Here is a 23,030-nt window from a genome sequence, read left to right on the forward strand (position 1 = left end):
CGCGCCTCTGGGCTGCGCTTGGAAACGGATATATGGTGGAGATACGCAAAGACCTGACTCCAGTCAAGGCTCGCTGCTACGGAGCGCGCTCCGTGACCGCATACAAAAACGGTGGAAATGGCACATGAAGCGTCGGTAGAGGCTTCAGCATCTGCATGCAATGCGTAGGAAACAGCGGGATGCAGCGAGCTCGGGACGCGAAGGACATTGTTGATATCCTTCCACTGCCGCCAACTGACTTGGAGGGACAGCAGAGCCCGCCCACATTCATAGCCGGATCCACGAGAAGCAAAAGAAAACGTTCACGGGTACGGGCCGCGCAGTTTGCTGTTCATGATGCTGTGAAGCGACGATGTGTTTAGCGTGTAGGTCCAAGTTAGCGGACTCGTTCTATTTTATTCTTATACGGGTATAGGGTCCGTATCTTGGCTGTAGAAGCAGCTGCCCGTCTGCAGCAGAACGAAAGCGACTTGTCCACGCGCGCCCAAGACACACAACACGTCTGGAGTATCGTCGTTGCAGTCGCAAACGGTGTCGTGCCCTGTACACAGTATGCAGGGTGCGCATAAGACGAACTATGGACAAGTGGGACTCAGACCTGCGTGGTTTGCTTCTTCAGTAGAAAGTGTTGCAGGACTTGGGATCTGCCTGCGTCGAGATTGCAAACGTTTGCACAGAGGCGTCCGGTAGATGCCCTGTTCATACCCAGAAAGGGTGCCCCTGTACGAGTATACAATGCTTTCGAAAAAATATTTTTATGGACTTGTATGATCTGAGTGCCTCAGATCTAGTTCCGACAGCAGCATTGGAAAAGCTACCGCATGTTCCACTGACGCTTGCGTCTTGCAAAGTGGCGTTTGCGGGCGACTCCAGGAGAAACCGCTGGAGCAGCCGCATTCCAGGAACGCCTATCCGTAACGCTACCGCGCCAGCTGCTGTACTCTCTGGTGAAGATGCAGCGCTGACTGCCTCGTGCAATTTCGAATGAGGGCGCTGCATCGAATACAGTGCCTCAGAAGCGTAGAAGGCTATGGAGAAGAAGAAGCCCCTGTTGCTTTCGACGTCGCCGTTGACACCATCCCGCACCGTTTTTCGTATACCCGAATTCCATTGGGCTCGCTCATTTGTTTTCGCAGTGATGGTCTCGGGGTACAGAGGACATCGGCCAGGCGCAGAGATATACGCGATGGCTGCTTGCGCTCCAGCAGCTCCCATGCTGTCTGGCATCCGAACAAGAACGCAAGGTAGCAGTCTTTGGCTCGCTCCAGCCGGATGGTTCCATCGTCATGGCGTTGGTGCTCCCGGTCCTCTGGTGCCTGCCGACGCTACCCAGCGTCAGTGTCCAACAACAATCCCGACTCTCTCGGTCCACAGTGAATGGTTGAGACGCTTCGGTGATTGCTGGCATGTCCAGGCAGCGCTTCAGCGGCGCGAATACACCGCGCTGTTTTCGAGAGCATTCTCGCTGCCCTCAGTTCACGATACTGAAGGCAGCATCACGCGGCATGGTACGCGGAAGGACTATACGCCTTTCACAGAGCAATCAGCGATGACGCTTCGGATAGGTCCAGGGTTCGCTTCTTGTGAACCTGGGCGGATGACCGCTCGGCGCTCTTCATTGGGTACTTTGCAACGGTGCGATGCGTTAGTCGCACCTGAGAATGCCACTCGGATCACGAGTGTGGACGCCAAACAGGCCGGGGTGCGGGAGCCCTCCACACCGGACAGCGTATGATCGAATGGGGTGCAGAGAACGCACCAGCATATGATTCCTGTTCGCGCACATACTGATCGAACTGAGCTTGCAATGATCACGTGCTATCCCACGGGGTACGGACAACGCCTTTATGCCCTTTTTGGAGACAGAAGCAATCGCGTTCGCATCATGCTCAGTCTACAGTGATGTCGTCTTCGGTGCCAGGAAACTCTTCCAAGCCGCTCTGATTCGAGATCGCCTGAGCCTGCGGATGTCCCAGTCCAGGCCTGTCGAGTCGTTCACGGTGATGGTCGAGGTCATCAGCAACGTAAGTTGTGTCCCATGTGCGGGGCTCTGTCGCTGAATCCTTACGTCCAGCATCCGCCACATGTATTCGCTGGGTACCAGAGACGACAAAACGCGGGCCATGACCATAGCAAATGCTTTTTCGAGGATTGAAAAGCCCCCGCCCAGACCATGACACTATCTAATCGCGGAGCATGATCATCATCAGCAGCAGCGCTCTCTTGATTCAGCTCCCGAATTCACCGATGCTTGCCTCACAGTGCAAACACTCGTTTCCCGGTATTGACGACGCGGCTCCGACGCCAGGAAAACGCGACTCTTGATCGATCAATTGGATAGCGAACAGAGAGAAGCTTCAGCGTAAAGCGTGGGCCTAGTTCCTGAGTGCGCACACGAACCCGCTCGGCAGCTTCTGGATCCCGCGACGCCTCAAAGATGTAACGGTAGAAGCGGAGAAAGATATAGTCACGTTGATTACGAACGAGCACAACCTGGCGACTTTGCGGTGTTCCCTCGTGCGGAAACAGTGCGCTCAAGCTGCGCTCAATGTGTCGTCCGAGATTCGTCTGAAAGTTACATGTCACCACTTCCACAGGTAAAGGTGTCGGCGTGCCTCGATGCGGAATCGATTCACTGCAAACCACCGAGGACAACCGATACAGATATACTGGGCCATCCGGTAGGCGCACATGTTGCAGATACCGCAACGATAAACCCTTTCCCTGAACGATAACCCACAAATCCGTAAACCCTTGGTCGATACCGGCTTTACAGAGCTCTTCTAGCGTTCGCTGGTCCCTCTCTCGGTACACGGAACCTGGGAAGAGAAACAAGAGGTCACCGATCAAGTCGTAGATCTGCCTTCCCGTCGGCTGCACGCTCGTTGTGAGCAGCACACGAGGTCTCCGCTCACCCCGCAAAACAGCTCGAATGTCCTCTTCACCAAACGGCGGCTCCTGTTCCCAGTCCAGCTCAGGCCTGTACACCCTGGTGGACTCGAGTGTTCGCGGGCGTTGCAGCGGCTCCTCGCCCTGCAAAGCGCGCTGTTTTCGGCGAGCTTTCGCTTCACGACGTCGTTTTCGCCGCTCAGCGAGCAGGAGCGCCCGACGCTCTACCCGTGCTAAACGTCGAGCTCGGTCTCGTGGCATGTGCAGTAACTGCTTATTCCCTGCTGAAGCGTCCTCGTCGACCTGTTATACGACAGCGCTACCACGCTGACGTTCACGAGTCGCAGCCGGCAACGCGGGCTCGGGCAAGCCACGCCAGCGGCGGTACCGGCCGCAGCTGCGAATAGGACAGCGCCGGTGCGAGGTGCTCTACGCAGCTACACCGGAGTTCAGCAGGATGGCAGACTCTGCGTCGTCGTTTTCTCTGACGGTCTTTTCATCGTCGGGGAAGTTGAATCAACTTGAGTATGCACTAAAAGCGGTGCAAGCGGGTGCTACTGCGCTTGGTATTCGCGCAAAAAACGGTTGCGTTATCGCCACGGAGAAGCGACTGCCTTCGGCGCTCGCGGATGCGCGAACCATTCGAAAGGTAGAGGCAATCACTGCCGAGATTGGAGCGGTATATGCTGGAATGGGACCAGATTATCGGATCATGGTCAAGAAAGCTCGCAACGCTGCACAGAAATATTATCAAGTGTACCGCGAGTCGATACCGGTTCACCAACTGGTTCGCGAGGTGGCCACTGTGATGCAGGAGTTCACGCAGTCGGGCGGGGTGCGTCCCTTCGGCATGAGCATGCTGATCGCCGGTCACGACGAGGAAGGCCCACAACTAGCTCAAGTGGATCCTAGTGGTAGCTTCTTTTTCTGGAAAGCAACGGCGATCGGCAAAAACATGGTGAACGCGAAAACTTTTTTGGAAAAGCGCTATCAGGACGACGTAGAGCTGGAGGATGCGATACACATGGCGATTCTCACTTTGAAAGAAGGATTCGATGGAAAAATGATGGAGCATAACATTGAGATCGGCGTCGTTGGCGCTGAACGTCGTTTCCGGGCATTGACACCCGCCGAGATTCGTGACTACCTGGGCGAGGTCGAGTGAGGCGCGACCTCCTGCCATCATCGTTCTCTGTTGCTGTTGGTGCTCATGTTTGGTGCGCGCAGAGCATTTTGGTTTTGTGGGCAGAACGCGACGCCAGACTGCCCTTGATGTGCAACTGATGCGCCTCCAACGGACGAAAATCAGCAAAGAACGCTTCGCTACCTCGAGTTGAAAGCGGTTAGCTGGTCTATGGCAAGAGGCATGCCTCCGAACAGCTAGAGTTTTGTTCGCGCGATGCCCATATCCGCTCGGAACAAAAATCTCCGGATAGCTTTAGTGGCTTGCTGCCGTCGAGGCGGCACTGCACGTCGGCCGCTGGCGTGATGTACTGGCTGTGCGGATAGCCGCCGACGCCACCGCCGCCGTCGTTGTCGTCGTTGCCGCTGCAGACGCAGCTGTCAAGCTGAAAGCTGCCCCCGGCACAACTGGGAACAGATGCAAGTGCTTTTGCGCAGCGACTGCATCGCTCGGGTCGTCATGTGCAATTGCGAGCGCGGCAAGCAACTATCCAGACGGAAGCGTATGTAGAGCTCGTTCGGATCGGGCGAATTCTCGGTTGCAATGAAACGCGTACGCCAGGATGCTGTTCGTGATGCGCAGCGGCACAAGTACGGTTGCTATTCCTAGCACAAGGCGTTTTGCAGTGGATACCGACGTGACATCGGCAACGTGAATTGCCTGCCGACCGTTGCACTGCAGCCGACGTGGCAACTCCTGCGAAGACCGCGCTACCCGCTGATGCCCGAGAATGCCCATAAGAAGAGTGACTTGCAGGCCGTCCATGTACCGGAGGATGACAGACGATGCTCAGAGCGTGATGGTGCGCTCTAGTGCAGTGCTGTGTCGAGCGATGCGATGCAATGCAGCACGAAACGAGCGCAGGCATCGAAGGCGCCCTAGCTATTGAACGCCCTCGCGACGACCAGACTATGCGAATGCTGTCGCTGAGGAGCGGCAATTTACTGCCCCGTGCGCATCGCATATGCTTGTGACGATGTTCGCGACTAGTGCTCGATGCCTGCTGCCCCGGAAGCACGCGTTATCGAAGTTGCACATCGAAACCCTGAAAGCATGAAATCCCGAAGCGCGAGAGCGCGTCCCCAGATACTATCTTCCATGTAGATGACGCGCATCAAGGCGTCGATCACGTCTACTGCTGCGTGATGTACGGGATACTGCAGCGGCTTTGGAATACGAGTGCGCAGCATCCAGAACCGATCCTGTGTAACACTTTTCATAAGACAGCAGGCGCGCAGCCCCTCAATACCAGCAAATCGATCGGAACCACTATCTTTCGTACCTCCGAAGGGCAGCGACTGGCATAAATAATTCACGCCAAAATCATTCTCATTCACCATTCCGACGAGCAGCTTATTTCGAATCATCGCTGCACGCTTGCGATCAGCAGAGAAGACGCTGCTCCCGAGGCCGTACGCTGAACCGTTCACGATCCGAATTGCCTCCGCATCACCGTCGAAGGGGGTGATGATCATGACAGGACCGAACACTTCGTTTTGCATGATTCGGCTGTGTAGGGGCACGTCAGTCAAGAGCGTTGGCTCCCAGTACGAGCGCCCTGCGCGCTTGCCGCCACATAGGAGTCGCGCGCCGTCTTTCACTGCGTCGTTGATCAGTGACTCGAGTTCCCGCAGGGAGGCCTCGCCCATGGTCATTGCACCGAGATCGACGCCGATACGGAGTGACTGCACGCGCACCTGCATCTCGGCAACGAAACGCTCGTAGCTAGGGCGCTGCACCAGGATGCGCTCGATCCCGACACAATTCTGGCCGCTGTTTTGAAAAACACCGCGCATCGCAATATCAAGTGCCTGCTCGAGATCCGCGTCATCACAGACAATAAAAGCGTCCTTACCGCCGAGCTCCAGGACACAGGGTTTCAGTTGCTCGGCTGCTGCCATGGCCACCTGACGCCCGACTCTCGTCGAACCCGTGAAGAATACTTTGGCAACACCCTTGTCGACAACGAGCGCCTCGCCGGCGCTGGCGCCGCCAGTGACCAACTGCACCAGTTCCGATGGATGCTTGCAAGCACGAAGCACATGCCGCACAAGCTCGACATAGTAGACAGAGCACCAGGAGCTATACTCGCTGCTCTTAACGACGATTGCATTGCCCGCAAACAGGGCCGCTAATATCGGATTCATGAGGTTGTGGAATGGATAGTTCCACGGCGCAATCGCCGCAATGACACCCAGTGGCTCGAACTGCACCCAGGCGCGTTTATGCATGGTGAGCGGTCCGACCGAGCGATACTCGGGAGCCAATGCCCGCTCGCCTTCGCGTAAAAGCCAGCGGATCTTCTCGAGCGTCGTGAGTAGCTCGCCCAGATATGCATCGACGAACGTTTTCCCGGTTTCCAGCACGCTAGCCTGCAGGATAGACTCGCGATTCGCCAGAATTGCTTTGCGGAGCGCACGTAGAACTCGGCGCCGCTCAGCAAACGACGTCTCTCTCCAGAGTTGCTGGGCATCGGACGCCACTTGAACGCGAGCGCGTACATCTGCCGCACTCTGGTCCAGTACCCATCCTAGCAGTCGACCAGTTGCTGCCGCCGCGCACCGGTGACAGCGATCGGCTTCGGTTTTCTTTCGACAACAGATGGGTTTTCCGGGTTGATCATCGGCGGTAACAGGAATAAGGAAAAGGCCGTCCTCCGTGAGGTCCGGCAGGCCCAGTGTCACGCACGGGACGTGCTCTCCGCGTTTGCAGAGCCATCTTGTCAGAATCAAACCAAGCAGCGCAGACACCAGTGCCGCGATAACGCTCCCACTCGTTAAGGGCAGAGCATGTATGGGTTGGTCAAGGTGCATCACCTTGACACTACAGTAGTGGCGAGAAGCCCGCCCTAGACAAGGCGCCGCCAACTAACGTGCAGACGCCTCGCAGTTTTTTTGGACCGGCCATCGACTACTGCTTCCACCTTTTTCTCATATGGTTCGACTTTAAGTGATTGTCCAACAAAGTTCCCTCTTGTCAGCTCTGGAGGTCTCGTCTCCAGCACCGCACATTTCCTTATATTGATCGCGGCGATAAAGTCTCGATTCAAAAACTCCATACGTTTCTTGCCATCAATGGTTGTGCTAACCAATACGAGTAGCCCTCGAACTTTCGCCATCCTTTCCATTTCCTCTTCCGTCAGCGGTCCGTGCTTTGCTATATCTTCAGGGCTCCTCTAGCGCCTTTCCATCTCGACCCTTTGAAGTGTACACCCCAGTTCATGGTGTGTAAACGTCGTTCGGAACTCATCTACAGGTATCGTAACAAAACGCCTTGTGCACTCCTTGTGCACCCTCGTCGTTGGAGCTGGTGTACACCCTTTTTGTGTCTTCCAGCGCCCTGCTCCGTACGCTACTACGAGCCTTTGAATTTCATTCTCCTGCAAGGCGCTCAACTGATTGCGAAAATTCGCGAACGCGCGCTGCCTCCCACCGTATAGATTCATTCGCAGACGAGCCCACCGGGGCTTGGTATACTCCTCCCACAGCGCATCCCGATGCGCAATGCGAAATTCCATGAACTCCCGAAAAGCTTCAAAGTCCGCTCCGCGGCTCGTCACCTCGCTCAAAGCTTCCAGGTGCTCTTTCACTCCTGCGTTCCACGTCTCGATTTTCTTCCTCGCATTCCTTATACCGGATTCTCGATCGTATCACGCTCTCGAGAATCTCAACAGACGCATGTCTTTCTGACGCAAGTTACCGTCAGCGCCATCTTCCGCACGCTTGGGAGCAGCGATGGCTATGATATTCGTATTCCCAGGGTCCGCGCCAACGACAAAGTCGTTATCCTGGACTTTCTGCGTCTCAATACCCGCCTCCTTCTTTTCTTCATGCTTCGTCGCGTCAACCGTAAAGTCGTTATCCTGTACTTCCTGCGTCGCAGCACCAGCCTCCTCCTTTTCTTCATCCTTCGTGACGGGTGCAGCCGGGGACGGAACTGGACGATCTGTCTTCAAGCGCCGATAGTGTACACATATATATGGATACTCCATCGGTTTCGATCACACCAGTGAATACCTTTTGTTTGCTGACTTTGAGACGTTTGAAATTGAAGATGTTCTTCCAATACGTCTCCCGGTTTTCGCCGGTAAACTCCTCCCTGCTAACATTGAACTCTGGACTGATCTCCCTCATGATGCCACGAAGGATTCTGGAATCGATAGTCACGAAATGTGACGTGATGTTGCACATTGGAACCACGCTGATGCGCTTACCAATTAGGACAGCCTTCCGTCTCTCCCACTCTCCATTTGTCTCTTCACTCAGCATCACCTCTGCCTTGCACTCGAGTTCTCGGTCCAGAAACACAAAATAGCGCAGGATGAGGCGATAGTATCTTTCCTGATCTTTTTCAGCTCTGATATCTTGTCTGTTGGATTCGCCAGCCCCAGTACAGCACGATGTTCTTGTATCACCGCACGGATTACAGAGGCTTCATTCGTGCTCCTGCGCGACTTCTTCTTGTCGACGGATTCGATCTCATGTTCACGCTTGCGATGCTTCGTGATGCCATTGATAATCGACCATATCCCCTTGCGAGAGATGCCAGGGTACAGCGCAGACACGGCGCGTATCATGAATCGTTCGAGATTCATTATCGAATGGTTCCTCAGGTTCGTGAGGTACTTCATCGCCCCATAGTCTTAAATACCCCAGTCACCCTTGATTCGAATACCCTCGAAGCTGTAAAAGGGATGTTTTTCGTGGAGGGCATCTACTAGCTCATTTTTCCTCCGCGCTTCCTCTGTACCAAGCATCAGGCGACTAAGAAACGTCTTGTCGCAAAACTCGTCTGGAATCTCGACCGTTTCCATGTGCGTCACGTCTTCGTACATCTCCCTCACCAAATGCATCAGTCCTAGCGACGCATTGACAATACTCTTCGAGTACGAGTCGACACGTGTTTCGATAGCGTCTCGCAACTTTTCCTTGTAGGGATCCTTGATATGTCCAAGAAGAAAGGTTTGCACAACCATCTCGTCGGACAGTTGTCTTTCCCGCAGCCTTCGACGTAGGGCCTCCCCCTTTCGGTCCTTCTTCTCTTCCTTTTCTTCTGGACTCGGCACTGTTTTTTGTTTTTTTCTGGCAGCCGGCGACCCTGGGCCTCCAGGATCGTCAACTTGCATTTTCATGACTTTCCTTTTTTGTTTTTTGAAAAAGGACGCCCTTTGAACGCTTCTGTTATATACTGCTAATAATCAATTGAATATTTTTACTTGAGGTTTGAAACAAAATGAACTGAAAAACTGTACTTGTCTATAAAGTTAAAGAAAATACAACTTTTACATTAGATCTACATGCTAGAGATCAGGATCACGTTCCCCTTCAACGGCGACATGTGCGTCGTGTCTCATGCCTGCCTGATCTCCCAGGCGTGCTCACCGAGCGCGATGCAAACTAGTCGCAAACTATTTATCAAAGAACAACTATCTTAAAGCCCCACACATTACGTCCGCCTAAGAGGTCTAGTTTTTCCGGAGAAGCTCTGAAAGTGGGTCAACGCGGGGTGTTCGAGCGACGGCGAAGGAAGCCCACGCCAGGGACCTTTACCGCAACGAACGGAGGGGCAGAGGCAGTAGCAGCAGAGAATGATGACGAGAGTTCTGAGTAGTCATCCGCCCCTCCGGAAACAACGCTGCAGGTTCGGGCGCAATTCCTGGATCAATCCTCGGACTCGGGCTCAGTATTACCTCCTACCATGGGTGCCAACCTCAACTTTGGAAACAATCTCGGCGGATGCTTTGGAAGACGGCTGGCAGTATGTTCACTGCCGAAGCTGGAACAAACGACTTGCCCGCCCATGTGTTTTGGGAGCGGATACGTAGCCGCTGAAAGGGTGGTTCACAGAGTATCCCCAGTGGTTGAAGGTTGCTCCACGCGTTCGGCAGCGTAACGGTTGCATTCGAATCGACCTTGACTAGAGTACTTCTGATTCTACGCTAGCGCTGCGCCAAGCACTCAGTGAACGACTGGAATGCACGAGGCGCTTGTGGCATGTGCACTCACACACCCCGTGGAGGGTGCATCTAAATCGACGACGTATCTCTCGAGTACCGCAGCACTATTCCCATTCCCGTACGCGCTACGACTCGATAGGTTTCGCATCATGGAATATTTGCGGGATAGCCTCGGAATTGAACTACGAGATATCGAATTACCAGTACAGTAAAGAGGAACTGATACAAATCGAGGACTCTGCAATAGGAAAAGAGACCCAGCGGGATACGGAGAAGGAGACACAAAGGCCTCATGATCCACCTAGATGCAAAATAACCAGAGAAAGCAGCTCAGGAAAGAGCCCGAAGAAGACGAAGAAGACCAACAAGAAGAAACAGAAGAATAGAAAGAAGAGCTCCCGAACGAGCCCATCATGAGTGATCCCCTGAAAGAGCACCCCAGCGGGAACTCAAGAAAGCTGCCGCCAAACTCAATCACCTACTCACAGCGCTGAAGATCCGAAAAGCCATGCATGCAAGCCTTTAGACCAATTGGCACGCGAGTATGTATATGGGAATCAGAAGATTGCCAGAGAACTGGGACTGCTTGCACCAGAACGCAACAGTTGCAAACCTCGGTACCTGAAACGACGTACCAAAACTCGGAATGATGAATGCCACCGACTCTATAAGATCGTCAACCGCACCGCCATACGTGCCAACGCTGGAGACAAGGAAGCGAAAGCAGCGCTACCGGCGCTACAGGCGCAACATGAGGAAGCTATCAAAAGAAAGAAGAAACGTTCCAGAGAAGACAAACGAGAGGATCGAAACCGCAAAATCGCCTCCCTGACGGAATCTATGCTAGAGAGCACCAACGAAGATGAGACCTGACGCTCCATTCGATCGAGACTGGACGCACCAGAAAAGTGCTTGGGGCTCACACCAATCGTTCATAAGGAATCGCTGAGGACGGAGAGTGCCTCAGTGAATGAGACCGGGATAGACCACGGGACAGAGCTGCATGAAGAAGCAACTGGGCACTGCCAAGACCCAGTCCATTGGTACCAATATGCTGCAGAACTACCGCGCCTCGAACATTACCAGCACATGAATCGTTCCAGTGCAAACTACAGATATGATGCGAAAAATATCAATCGTGAAATGAGACAGTGTCGAGCGTCAGCGCACGCAGCACTGCCGCATAGACCCACAGCGTCTAGCGACGAGCATCGCCCCAGTCTATCGCACGCGCCGCCGCGAAGATCCGGCACCGCAGGCCGCCGACGTGGGCGTGTCTGCGGCATCGGCTAGCTTCCAAGCGCCTTCAGCAAGCGCGGCCTCTGCTCCTGTTGCCGCTGCCGCTCGTGGTAAACGTACGTTACCGCACTTTGTGGGGCATGTCGCTCGTTTTTGATGAGTATGGTAGACCGTTTATTATTTTCAAGGATCAAGACAGAAAGGTCCGGACGAAGGGCTTAGAGGCGATTCGGGCGAACGTTGCCGCAGCGACGGCCGTATCGCGCACCCTGCGAAGCTCGCTGGGTCCGAACGGCATGGATAAGCTGCTGGTTTCCGCCGACGGTGACGTTACCGTTACAAACGACGGTGCAACAATTCTGAAAGAAATGAACGTGAGCAATGAAGTTGCGAAACTTATGGTTGATCTGGCAAGCGCACAAGACGATGAGATCGGTGACGGCACCACTGGCGTCGTCGTGCTAGCAGGGGCCCTGCTCGAGCAAGCGCAACAGCTCCTGGACCGAGGCATGCACCCGTCAAGAATAAGTGACGGCTTCGATCGTGCGTGCGCGATTGCTGTGGATCATCTGGAAAAGATCGCCCAAGTTATGGAGCACACCAAGGCGGACACGTCACAACTGGTGCGGGCGGCAGTAACTGCGCTCAACTCCAAGGTCGTCAAGCGTCATAGTGAGGCACTGGCACACGTGTGTGTGAAAGCGGTGCTTGCAGTTGCGGATCTCGAGCGACGTGACGTGAACTTGGACTTGATCAAAATCGAAGGCAAAGTGGGCGGGCGCCTCGAGGACACGATTTTTGTCGACGGCATTGTCATCGACAAGGACATGTCGCACCCGCAGATGCCCAAACAAATAACCGATGCCAAAATCTGCATCCTGACGACTCCCTTTGAACCTCCCAAGCCGAAGACGAAGCACCGCCTCGAGATAAGCAGCGTCGAGCAGTATCGCGAGCTGCAGCATGCTGAACAAGAATACTTCACGAACATGGTTAAACGAGTCAAAGACAGCGGTGCAAACCTGGTTATATGTCAGTGGGGTTTCGACGATGAAGCCAATTCGCTCTTGTACCAGAATGGTATCTGTGCAGTTCGCTGGGTCGGCGGTGTCGAGATCGAGCTCATCGCGATGGCCACAGGCGGCCGCATCATTCCGCGCTTCGAGGAGATCACTCCTGAGAAGCTCGGCCACGCTGCATCCGTCCGTGAGTTACATTTCGGGACGACACATGACAAGGTCATTGTCATCGAAGGGTGCCGTAGCACCCGCGCAGTCACCATTTTGGTGCGCGGTGGCAATAAAATGGTGCTCGAGGAGACCAAGCGCAGCCTGCATGATGCGCTCTGCGTTGTACGCAACCTCATTCGGGATCAGCGGGTTGTGTGCGGCGGTGGTGCGTCTGAGATTGCTGGCGCTATCGCCGTAGCCGAGGCGGCGGATTGTTGCCTCGGACCCGAGCAGTACGCGATGCGAGCCTTTGCCGAGGCACTGGACTCGATCCCTATTGCCCTCGCTGAGAACAGCGGTCTGTCGCCCATTGAGACTCTGTCGAGTGTTCGCGCCCGTCAAATCGCTGAGCGCAAACCGTATTACGGCATCGATTGTCTCGGAATCGGCACGATGGATATGCGTGAGCAGAACGTTTACGAAACACTGGAGAGCAAGAAGCAACAATTCCAGCTTGCGACGCAGCTATGTAAGATGATTTTGAAAATTGACGATATGCTCCAGCCGAATTCGTTGAGCTAAAGAAATCAATTCCCTCGTCTCTGCGCTCACTGTACATGCGATTTGGCTCATACGCTGAGACCGCTGCACAAAACCCCAAGATCGCTAGCATCCGCGCTCCCTTGGCCATGCAACGCTTTCGAGCGCTGCAGCGGTGTTGCCAGGTCACGAAGGTCACGTAACGCTTCTGACCGCGTTTTCGTTATGCGCAACCGATCGTACCTGTTATCTCACCAGATTCGGCAACTTAGTCTTGCTCTGGTGTATCTTCAAGTAGACGTCGAACCTCTTCGGCGAGCATGTCAGCATCTTGGCCGGGAGGCAGTGTCATGGACTCGGTACCTGCCACGTCGAGAAGATCTTCCACATTAACGTACTGCGAGAGGTCGAAGTCTTCCTCGGGAGCACCCGCTCCTGGATGCATGCTTTCTGTTGCCGCCTCTGTATCCATGCCTGGATTGGGCTCGTTCTCATCATCGAGTAAAAGGATGGAGGGGCCTTTCGGACGCGAGTCGGCAATGTCCGTCGGCATCGCTGGCGGTCCATCAGGTTGAAGCTGCCGATTGACTGCGGTGTTGCTCGACTCATCCCAAGCCGGTGCTTCGCCGCTCGGCAGGCCGGTGTCACGCTCCGCGTCGCTTGAGGTGGAGACCACTGCAACCGTCGGGTTCGCGGTGTTCCTCAGGGCCATATTGGCCATCTGGAGCTGCGCCATGAGGTTGCGAATGAGCTCAATCGATTCGGGGTGAGCGTTCCGTAGCACCAGCGACTGGGACGTGGGCGTCAGCGATTGCGGTTGCTGGCCCTGCAGCGGCGGCGAGGACGGCGGGTACGACTCCACCACGCTGTCGGTCATGAGCTCCCCGGTATCCCCCTTATACTCAATGCTGCCTATTGAGCGACCCGCTGTGCCTGCCACCGGCTCGGTGGGCACGTTCATCAACCGCTTGCGTTTCCGTTCATCCAATTTGATCCCGTGTTGTTGCAGCAGCAACTGGAACGACTGGTAAATGAATTGCTTCATCTGTTCGACGCTGCTCTCTAGCTGTTGAATGCGTTGCTCACTGTATCGGAGTTTGCGCTCGAGTTCTATTTGGCGATGCCGCGAAGCCAGCAGCTCCTGCAGAAGCAGCTTCTTGTCGCGGCGGAGCAGCTCTACGTCCGGAGCACTGACGGAGCTATCCGGCCCGAACCCGTAGTTGCCGATCTCAAGTGCTGCGGTGTGTGGCGGGCTCGACTCTTTCCGCACCAGCGTTCTTGATGGTCGTCGACGCGTCACTTTGGAGAGCCACTCTGGATGATCTCGCACAAAGTACCGGTTCCCAAACACAAAGTGATCGCTGTCCAGCTTGCGAAAGCCGTATTGGTTCAGTTGTCGAGCGAAACTGGTAAAGTTACTGTGCTTGAAGTAACGCGGCAGAACCGTCCGGGCGAACTCACTGGGTAAATGAACTTGAAACGAAAGTCCATCGTCCCTCCAGGAGATGAGGTCGTCGGTAGCCGGATCATCGACCATAGCCCGCAACTTGGTGACAAACGGAGGCATCAGCGCTTTCTCCCACGCCGCCTCGATGGAGGACAACTCACTCGAATCTCGAGGAGGTCGGGAGGCAGCCTCTCCATGTACACTGTTGGTTACACTCTCTGTCATGGTTTGTGTTCAAGAAAGAAAAGTTTCCCCGGAAACCCAAAACAATCAACGAGTAAGAGGGTATCGAATAACGTCAAGATGTTCGCCGCTCGGGAGCTTTCAACTGGATTCTGTTCCGAGCGTGCTGCGTGCAATCCACTGTTTTTTCTCAGGGTAGCGCAAGAGATCGAAATCACGATGCAAAGTATCTTATGGAGCTGGGATGGGTTGCCTGTAGGATGTATATTCTTTAGTGAAGTGCCCATGGAGGACTGCATTCATCGTTCAGGTCAGTCATAGCTCAGTACGCATATGGTTGAGGAACACTGAAAGAATGTAGCGTATGCGGTCCGCGTAAAAACTGATATTCCTTAAAGACAGTTTGCGGTCAGTGGTAGAAAACGAACAGTTCATCATCTTATGGAAAGCAAAAAGCGATGACAGTAGCCACGACGGGCATCCCTGTTTCTCAACAGCTTGTGCGTCTGGTCATGAAAACACTGAGAGACAGTCGGAAAGACAGAGTCATCGTTCAAGCATGGCCATCTGCCACTGAAATTGCAATGATAGCGTTCCTGGAAGCTCGCGATTGGCATAAAGCACAGAAACGTCGGTTTATTTTCTCAGTTGATGGTGCTTGCTTCGGACGAAAAGGTCGGAGCGTATATGGATATTCGCATAGCAGGTAGCCTATTGAATGTACGATCGAACTCAAAAAGAACGATGACATCATCTGTTCTGGCGGGACGGATTCATCGGCGGCCTCAGTTTCGATCGTAGAGAAGGCTCATCGAACAGCACCCATTTCGTCGAACCATTGTCGACGTTTCCCTGGCGTCTGGCGACGTTTTGCTAATGGACAACGCGGTATTTCATCAGTCCCCTTGCGTTCGCGGTTTTGCCGATGCTTTCGGGGAAGAGAGCTGATTTACATTCGCCCTTATTCCCCGTGGTTAAACCGCATCGAAGGAGCGTTTTCTATCGTAGAAAGGAATGATCTCTGCATTGGGTGAATCGCTGATGCGTTCAGCACACGGTGACACACCGGGGCACATGTCGTCTCTCTTCCGCAAGTGATTCACCCTGAGGGAAGCTTCTTACCTGGGGGCATGAAGAAGTGTGTTCTATTTCAAAAATAAACAAGCCAATGGAAAGCTATCGACATGCAGGTCGGGGATCCTGGAGGGCCATCTTCGCCGGGTTCGGCGAAGAAAACGGAAAACAATACCGATCCCAGGGGAACAAGAGAAGGCGAAGAAGCACAAGCAGGAAGCCAGGCGTCAAAAGCAACTAGAAAGACGACAACACCGCGAGATTTGAGTGAAAGCTTGTCTTCTGAGACATACCAAGGATTCGTACAAGCAAAATTCACAAGAGGCTGTCAGAATCCTTGTCGCGTCGTACTCCAGGAGGGAACATTAGGCTTCTTTAGGACTCATGCATTTGCTGAAGGAGATGTACGACAACGTGCCGCATATGGAAACAGTCGATATTCCAGAGGAATTTTTCAACAAGACCTTTATTCGTCACCTGACGCTTGGCACAGGGGAAGCGCCGAGGAGAAATGAACTGGTGCATGCCCTCCATGAAAATCATTCCGAGTACCGCTTCAACGGTGTTCGATGCAAGGGTGACTAGGGTATGTACACCTACGAAGCGATGAAGTACCTCACGAATCTGAAGAACAGTACGACCATGAACCTCCAACGTTTCATGATACGCGCCATCTCTGCGCTGTACCAGGGCCTCTCTCGCAGAGGGATACGGGCCATCATCGACGGCATCACGAACGATAGTACGAGTGAACAGGAGACCGAATTCGTCAAAGAGAAGACATCACGCAGGGGAAAGAATGAAGCTTTTGTGATCGGTGCAGCTATTCAAGAGCATCGTGAAGTCTTGGGGCTTGTCAACCCAGCAGAAATGGTATCAGATGTGAAAAAAGATGAGGAATGATGCTCTCCCCTCAACCTGTGCTATTTCGTATTCCTGAACCGAGAACTCGAACGCAAGGCGGAGACGGAGCAAAGTGAAAAAAAAGAAGAGACAGACAGACAGACGGACAGACGGAAGGCTGTGCTGCTGGAGAAGCGCTTCAACGTCGATCCGTTGTCCAACATCAAGTCATATTTTGTGACAATCGACTCCAAAATCCTTTACGGCATCATGAGGAAGATCAGTCCAGAGTTCAATGTTAGCAGGGAGGAGTTTACCGGCGAAAACCGGGAGACGTATTGGAAGAACATCTTCAATTTCAAACGTCTCAAAGTCAGCAAACAAAAGGTATTCACTGGTGTGATCGAAACCGATGGAGTATCCATATATATGTGTACACTATCGGCGCTTGAAGACAGATCGTCCAGTTCCGTCCCCGGCTGCACCCGTCACGAAGGATGAAGAAAAGGAGGAGGCTGGTGCTGCGACGCAGGAAGTACAGGATAACGACTTTACGGTTGACGCGACGAAGCATGAAGAAAACAAAGGAGCGGATCCTGCGATGCAGAAAGTCCAGGATAACGACTTTGTCGTTGGCGCGGACCCTGGGAATACGAATATCATAGCCATCGCTGCTCCCAAGCGTGCGGAAGATGGCGCTGACGGTAACTTGCGTCAGAAAGACATGCGTCTGTTGAGATTCTCGAGAGCGTGATACGATCGAGAATCCGGTATAATGAATGCGAGGAAGAAAATCGAGACGTGGAACGCAGGAGTGAAAGAGCACCTGGAAGCTTTGAGCGAGGTGACGAGCCGCGGAGCGGACTTTGAAGCTTTTCGGGAGTTCATGGAATTTCGCATTGCGCATCGGGATGCGCTGTGGGAGGAGCATACCAAGCCCCGGTGGGCTCGTCTGCGAATGAATCTATACGGTGGGAGGCAGCGCGCGTTCGCGAATTTTCGCAATCAGTTGAGCGCCTTGCAGGAGAATGAAATTCAGAGGCTCGTAGTAGCGTACGGAGCAGGGCGCTGGAAGACACAAAAAGGGTGTACACCAGCTCCAACGACGAGGGTGCACAAGGAGTGCACAAGGCGTTTTGTTACGATACCTGTAGATGAGTTCCGAACGACGTTTACACACCATGAACTGGGGTGTACACTTCAAAGGGTCGAGATGGAAAGGCGCTAGAGGAGCCCTGAAGATATAGCAAAGCACGGACCGCAGACGGAAGAGGAAATGGAAAGGATGGCGAAAGTTCGAGGGCTACTCGCATTGGTTAGCACAACCATTGATGGCAAGAAACGTATGGAGTTTTTGAATCGAGACTTTATCGCCGCGATCAATATAAGGAAATGTGCGGTGCTGGAGACGAGACCTCCAGAGCTGACAAGAGGGAACTTTGTTGGACAATCACTTAAAGTCGAACCATATGAGAAAAAGGTGGAAGCAGTAGTCGATGGCCGGTCCAAAAAAACTGCGAGGCGTCTGCACGTTAGTTGGCGACGCCTTGTATAGGGCGGGCTTCTCGCCACTACTATACACCGCTGCCGTCGTTCGACTTAGAACGGCTTTTGGTATTGGCGGTGGTACAGCGGCCTTGCCTCGTGTTTATGGCAACGAGCGTTTCGGAAAGCGAGTTGCAACTGCTTCCGCACTGGCTTTCGTGTATCCATGCGAAGCGGTCAACCTGGACGTGTTCCCAAGACTATGCGCGGTTCGTTCGGCTCTTGCGGGATATCTCCTTGGAGCTCTATGTGGCGCGCAACCAGCCCAACGTGCTCGTTCAACTCGCACGTTACGGTTCAGCGTGCACACGGGTTGTGAACGATCTTATCACGGTCTGGAGTGTTCCGCTTCTACACGAGAGCGTTTCCAGGGCGGTGATTCGGTTTCTAGTGGTTTGTCAGACCGGCAGCGGACCAGAGCAAGTCAAGAGGCGGGCTCTGGCCTGGGCGCGACACCTGCTGCGACTCGCTGTCTCTCCAGCGATCAACGCAACCTTTATCGATGAGGGCTTAGGTTCAGCTCGAGTTGTGGATGAACTTTGCACTGTTATCGGGGCCATGGGTTGCCAGGCGCGCATACCAGCTGAACTTGGCGTTCTGATTCCATCGCTCATTCAGGGTGCATGCTGTGCAGACCTTGTTGCTGCTCTCGTGCCGACGATTGCGGCAATGCTCGAGTCGCAAGCGACCAGTCCCGCATGGCGTCATGCCGTTCGCTGCGCATTCACCTGGGAAGATGCGGAAACGAAGTACTGTGCTTTTCGCGACGGGTTGTCGGCGACTCTGCAAAATATGCTCCTCGCGGCAGACGCGCAGCTCTTGTGCCAGTGCCTCCAGTCCCCGGAGGCACTACTCAAAACACCGCTGGATCATCTCAGCGAGCGATTCGATCACATTCGCCTCTTCTTGCGTTTACAACATGGAGCGGATCCGGATACCAAGGCATCTGCTGACGACGTCAATACAGTCTCGACGCAGAACCAGAGCGGACCGGATCTCGCAACGACGCCTCGAGCAGGAACGATGACCTGAGGCGTATTCGCATTTTGGTGCTGGTGATGCGGTGCAGCAACGTGATCCATCGGTTGCACGAAGGAGCACTCGCTGGTATTTTCGACGAAATGCGACGAATTTGCGGTCAGCGCGCAGGCATCTCGGGTCGAGCACCCAGTCTGATGTGCGAGCGATCGCAGCCTCCGAGCCATTCCTGCACTGAACCAGATCCAATTTACATTTTGCAAATCTCCGAGGGATTCGAACGGCCTTGGCGGGCGGGCCCGGAATGCTTCATCGTGGGACTGCGGCAGAGTGCAGGTGTTCCACACGCCGGACTGTTCACGTCGCCCATGGATGCCCGCCAGGAGGCATGGGCGAGCAGCTCGTCTCTAACTGCTGGCGCTCCTGCATGCGGACGCTATACGCACCCACACATACAGAGGGAAAGAGAGAGACTGCCACCGGTTTCGTTTCGTATGAAGCTACGCCCATTCATGAAACTGATAGGCGCGCGAACGGGTTCGAATACGTGGCGCGCGGGATGCGTCATTCTACTGGATTCGCGATATACGGTTTCATCAGTTTCATGAAGTGGATATCGAATAGCTTGCATCGAATAGGCATGTCCTGTACATAAAAAGGGTTTTTTAACGCATAGTCGGCGTAGAGGAGATGAAGTCGCCGCAAAATTCCCAGTAAGATTTCATCCGTGACTTCCGGGGTTGCAATCGCCACGAACTGTATACCCGTTAGCGGCTGATAAAGCCGCAGACGAAACGTTTTCGCTTCTAACGATGTTAGTCCAATATCGTCTAAAATATCAACTGGTGAAACCTGTCGTGAGATCTGCTGAACGCTGTGCAGTGTCGAGGCCAGTCGAAGGCACTCGTTCAAAGGATGCACCTGTGAGCCTTGAAACTGGGCGCTGTAGATTAAGCCTCCGGACCTGTTTATGATAAACACGGTGTAAATCGGCATATCAGTATCCAGTCGGCACAGTGACTGTGCCTCTTCACCAGTGACGGGCTCTTGACGAAAACCGAAGCACCAGGTACAGTGCTCGACCGCGCCGCTGCAGCACGCAGCGGGCCAACACTGTCAGAGAGTTTCGACGTTGACGTTCGCGCCGAGGCTCGCCAGCGCGCATGATGCACGCTCGTCATCTGTTCATTCGTGTTTTGTATGTTTATTCATGAACATATGAAGGCAGTATCTGGTCCAGACGCGCATGGCCTACCCATGTCCGATCGAGGTCGCGAAACCTTGTTCAATGAATGAGATCGAGTGGACGAAGCCTTTAAAGCCCCAGATGCGTCGATGCTGACAGCTAGCTGGGCAGAGGCCGTCGTTCACCTACAGATGCTTCTCCGCTCGATAAGCGAGCGATCAGTCCTCCCGTCAGACTCAGAAAATAGAGGCAGCCACTGTTGGGGTACAACGCGAACCGTGAGCTCCGTTCCGCAACGCTGGATGCACTGCCGCCGCTGACGCCATGCGGCAGGAGAACGGCTCTTCGTTGCGTTTAGAGGCGGCGCCTGAAGAGTTCGCGGTATCTGCGTAGCGCACCGATCAAGCAGGGATCCCTTGCGTAGATCCACAGAATACAGATGTTTGATGGTGTCGGAACGGTGGATCTTAGCCAGTGCCGCCCGGAGATGTGAAGAAGGTACCTGCTCGGAGAGCGCTTCCACGATGTACTGCAGTCAGATGGATGCCTGGAATGCAAGGTTCGGAAAAATGATCGGTTTTATGAACGCAACAAAGACTCGCCAATATGAAAAATGCAATTGACTACGAATTTTCCGGTGATTTCGTGAACGCGTCCGTGTGGAATACATCCTATTCATGCTCGAGTTTGGGATGCAAACAGCAGCGGTTGGTGCATATCCAGAACGTCCACCAAGGGAATCCATCTGATCTTCCTCACTTACAGGATATACATACGGCCAGCGATGAGGTCCATCGGATTCATACGTCTGGCTGCTTTCATCTATGCGGTGTAGACACGCTGGACAATGAAGCTTCTACTCCAAGGTGTCGCTTATGAGCCCTAGAGCCACTGCAACGAAGCTGCTCTTGTCCGGACTTGCAACCCAGCGCAACCCAATGGTCAGCGTCCACTAGAATCCGACACAGCAGCCCGTTACCCGCAGACATCAGAATGGAAGCGTCTCGCTGCAGGACGATGGGCATGCGCCGCAGTCTTGCCAATGAGCCGGATCAATCGCCGCATCCGTAGAACAAAGAACAGAGACCAACTACCAACTAGCAACGAGATAACGATTTCTTTCGCCATCTACGATAAACGTTAAAATGAGGAAAAGTTTCCTCGTTGGCGAAAGTTTACCTTACAGGCGGAAGGTCCCGCGAGCTGAACGAGTGTGCCCGGCGAGTGCTTCATGCGACTCTACAGAGGCAGATGCCAAAGTAAGATATGAGCAGCAGCTCATCGTAACGCAATGCTTTCTGGGAATAGGAGCAGGACGCTGCGTCTGGGCGTCGCCCTTGTCGCAGCGGACTCCTCGTATATCGCTTCGCAGTGCCGCAGACAGTACGTCTGTCTGCGCAGCTCGCAGGCTCCCAGAATGATCATGAATCCAGACCCGGTATCGGGTGAAGCATTCCTCGAGCCGAGGCCCTCAGTGGTATAGCAAAGCCGTTCGAGCTCCATGAACTATCTGCTCCAGCGGTTCAAGCGCAAAGGTGGATGATTAGGGTAGGTACGAGGCACACACGATAGGACGTATGAAACGACCAAAATATCCGAGAAGAAGTATAGGTAATGTAAATTGGAGGTAGGTGCTTCATCACGGACGCTTTCCAGAAAGCCGTTATCCTTTCCGAATTCTAGGATCCATGGTCAATGGAAACGTCTTGTCAATAAAAAAATCGCGCTCAATGGGCGCACCCCGGAGATCGGGCAGTCAACTGACGCGATGCGCGTGCCGTTGTTGAAGGGAAACTCAATTGGGATCAGTAACGTGTTGTTCAGCTGTGAACGTCGGATATCGGTCCAGGCCATAGCAAAGTACAGTCTTTCAGTTCGTTTTTGTTTCAAACTTCAAACAAGTCCAGTCAAGTGTTTTTTTGCAGTATATAACAGCAGGGTTCAAAGAGCGTTCTTGTTCAAAAAAAAAGAAAGCTATCAAAATGCAAGTCCACGATGCTGGAGGCTCAGTGTCGCCGGCTGCTAGAAGAAAACAAAAAACAGTGCCGAGTCCAGAAGAAAATGAAGAGAAGGAGGACTGAAAGGGGAGGCTCTACGTCGAAGGCGGCAAGAAAGACAACTGTACGACGAGATGGTGGTGAAAGCTGGTCTTCCTAAACATATCAAGAATCCGTACAGGGAAAAGTTGCGAGACGCTATCGAAACACGTGTCGACTCGTACTCGAAGAGTATTGTCAATGCGTCGCTAGGACTGATGCATTTGGTGAGGGAGATGTACGAAGACGTGACGCACATGGAAACGGTCGAGATTCCAGACGAGTTTTTCGACAAGACGTTTCTTAGTCGCCTGATGCTTGGTACAGAGGAAGCGCGGAGGGAAAATGAGCTAGTAGATGCCCTCCACGAAAAACATCCCTTTTACAGCTTCGAGGGTATTCGAATCAAGGGTGACTGGGGTATTTACAGCTATGGGGCGATGAAGTACCTCACGAACCTGAGGAACCATTCGATAATGAATCTCGAACGATTCATGATACGCGCCGTGTCTGCGCTGTACCCTGGCATCTCTCGCAAGGGGATATGGTCGATTATCAATGGCATCACGAAGCATCGCAAGCGTGAACATGAGATCGAATCCGTCGACAAGAAGAAGTCGCGCAGGAGCACGAATGAAGCCTCTGTAATCCGTGCGGTTATACAAGAACATCGTGCTGTACTGGGGCTGGCGAATCCAACAGACATGATATCAGAGCTGAAAAAGATCAGGAAAGATACTATCGCCTCATCCTGCGCTATTT

General features: G+C 53.6%; 7 protein-coding genes and 1 non-coding gene across 8 annotated transcripts, besides 3 other annotated features; 4 read left to right on the plus strand and 4 right to left on the minus strand.

Moving 5' to 3' along the window:
- The first annotated feature begins 326 nt into the window (after window positions 1-326).
- CYME_CML271T lies at window positions 327-2,612 on the plus strand. Its single transcript, XR_002461425.1, has one exon. It is a non-coding gene; the product is annotated as a hypothetical transcript (transcript).
- On the minus strand, window positions 2,257-3,150 carry CYME_CML272C (hypothetical protein, conserved; the record flags this gene model as incomplete). Its single annotated transcript, XM_005536834.1, has 1 exon — window positions 2,257-3,150. The coding sequence occupies one exon, from the start codon at window positions 3,148-3,150 to the stop codon at window positions 2,257-2,259; it is 894 nt and encodes a 297-aa protein (XP_005536891.1).
- A 196-nt stretch (window positions 3,151-3,346) lies between these two features.
- CYME_CML273C (20S core proteasome subunit alpha 2) lies at window positions 3,347-4,054 on the plus strand (the record flags this gene model as incomplete). The annotated part of the gene is made up of 1 exon (XM_005536835.1): window positions 3,347-4,054. One exon carries the CDS (start codon window positions 3,347-3,349, stop codon window positions 4,052-4,054), a length of 708 nt encoding a protein of 235 aa, XP_005536892.1.
- A 1,004-nt stretch (window positions 4,055-5,058) lies between these two features.
- On the minus strand, window positions 5,059-6,885 carry CYME_CML274C (betaine aldehyde dehydrogenase; the record flags this gene model as incomplete). Its single annotated transcript, XM_005536836.1, has 1 exon — window positions 5,059-6,885. The coding sequence occupies one exon, from the start codon at window positions 6,883-6,885 to the stop codon at window positions 5,059-5,061; it is 1,827 nt and encodes a 608-aa protein (XP_005536893.1).
- Window positions 6,886-6,891: 6 nt separating this feature from the next.
- Window positions 6,892-10,121: a sequence feature (repetitive element).
- Window positions 10,122-11,407: 1,286 nt separating this feature from the next.
- On the plus strand, window positions 11,408-13,018 carry CYME_CML276C (chaperonin containing TCP1, subunit 5; the record flags this gene model as incomplete). The annotated part of the gene is made up of 1 exon (XM_005536837.1): window positions 11,408-13,018. One exon carries the CDS (start codon window positions 11,408-11,410, stop codon window positions 13,016-13,018), a length of 1,611 nt encoding a protein of 536 aa, XP_005536894.1.
- Window positions 13,019-13,244: 226 nt separating this feature from the next.
- CYME_CML277C (similar to heat shock transcription factor) lies at window positions 13,245-14,648 on the minus strand (the record flags this gene model as incomplete). Its single annotated transcript, XM_005536838.1, has 1 exon — window positions 13,245-14,648. One exon carries the CDS (start codon window positions 14,646-14,648, stop codon window positions 13,245-13,247), a length of 1,404 nt encoding a protein of 467 aa, XP_005536895.1.
- Window positions 14,649-15,572: 924 nt separating this feature from the next.
- Window positions 15,573-18,140: a sequence feature (repetitive element).
- A 33-nt stretch (window positions 18,141-18,173) lies between these two features.
- Window positions 18,174-19,100, plus strand: CYME_CML279C (hypothetical protein; the record flags this gene model as incomplete). Its single annotated transcript, XM_005536839.1, has 1 exon — window positions 18,174-19,100. The coding sequence occupies one exon, from the start codon at window positions 18,174-18,176 to the stop codon at window positions 19,098-19,100; it is 927 nt and encodes a 308-aa protein (XP_005536896.1).
- A 510-nt stretch (window positions 19,101-19,610) lies between these two features.
- CYME_CML280C (hypothetical protein, conserved) lies at window positions 19,611-20,042 on the minus strand (the record flags this gene model as incomplete). Its single annotated transcript, XM_005536840.1, has 1 exon — window positions 19,611-20,042. One exon carries the CDS (start codon window positions 20,040-20,042, stop codon window positions 19,611-19,613), a length of 432 nt encoding a protein of 143 aa, XP_005536897.1.
- Window positions 20,043-21,519: 1,477 nt separating this feature from the next.
- Window positions 21,520-23,030: part of a sequence feature (repetitive element) that runs on past the window's edge.

This window comes from Cyanidioschyzon merolae, chromosome 12 (assembly GCF_000091205.1).
Source record: "Cyanidioschyzon merolae strain 10D DNA, chromosome 12, complete genome".
Taxonomy (NCBI): domain Eukaryota; phylum Rhodophyta; class Bangiophyceae; order Cyanidiales; family Cyanidiaceae; genus Cyanidioschyzon; species Cyanidioschyzon merolae.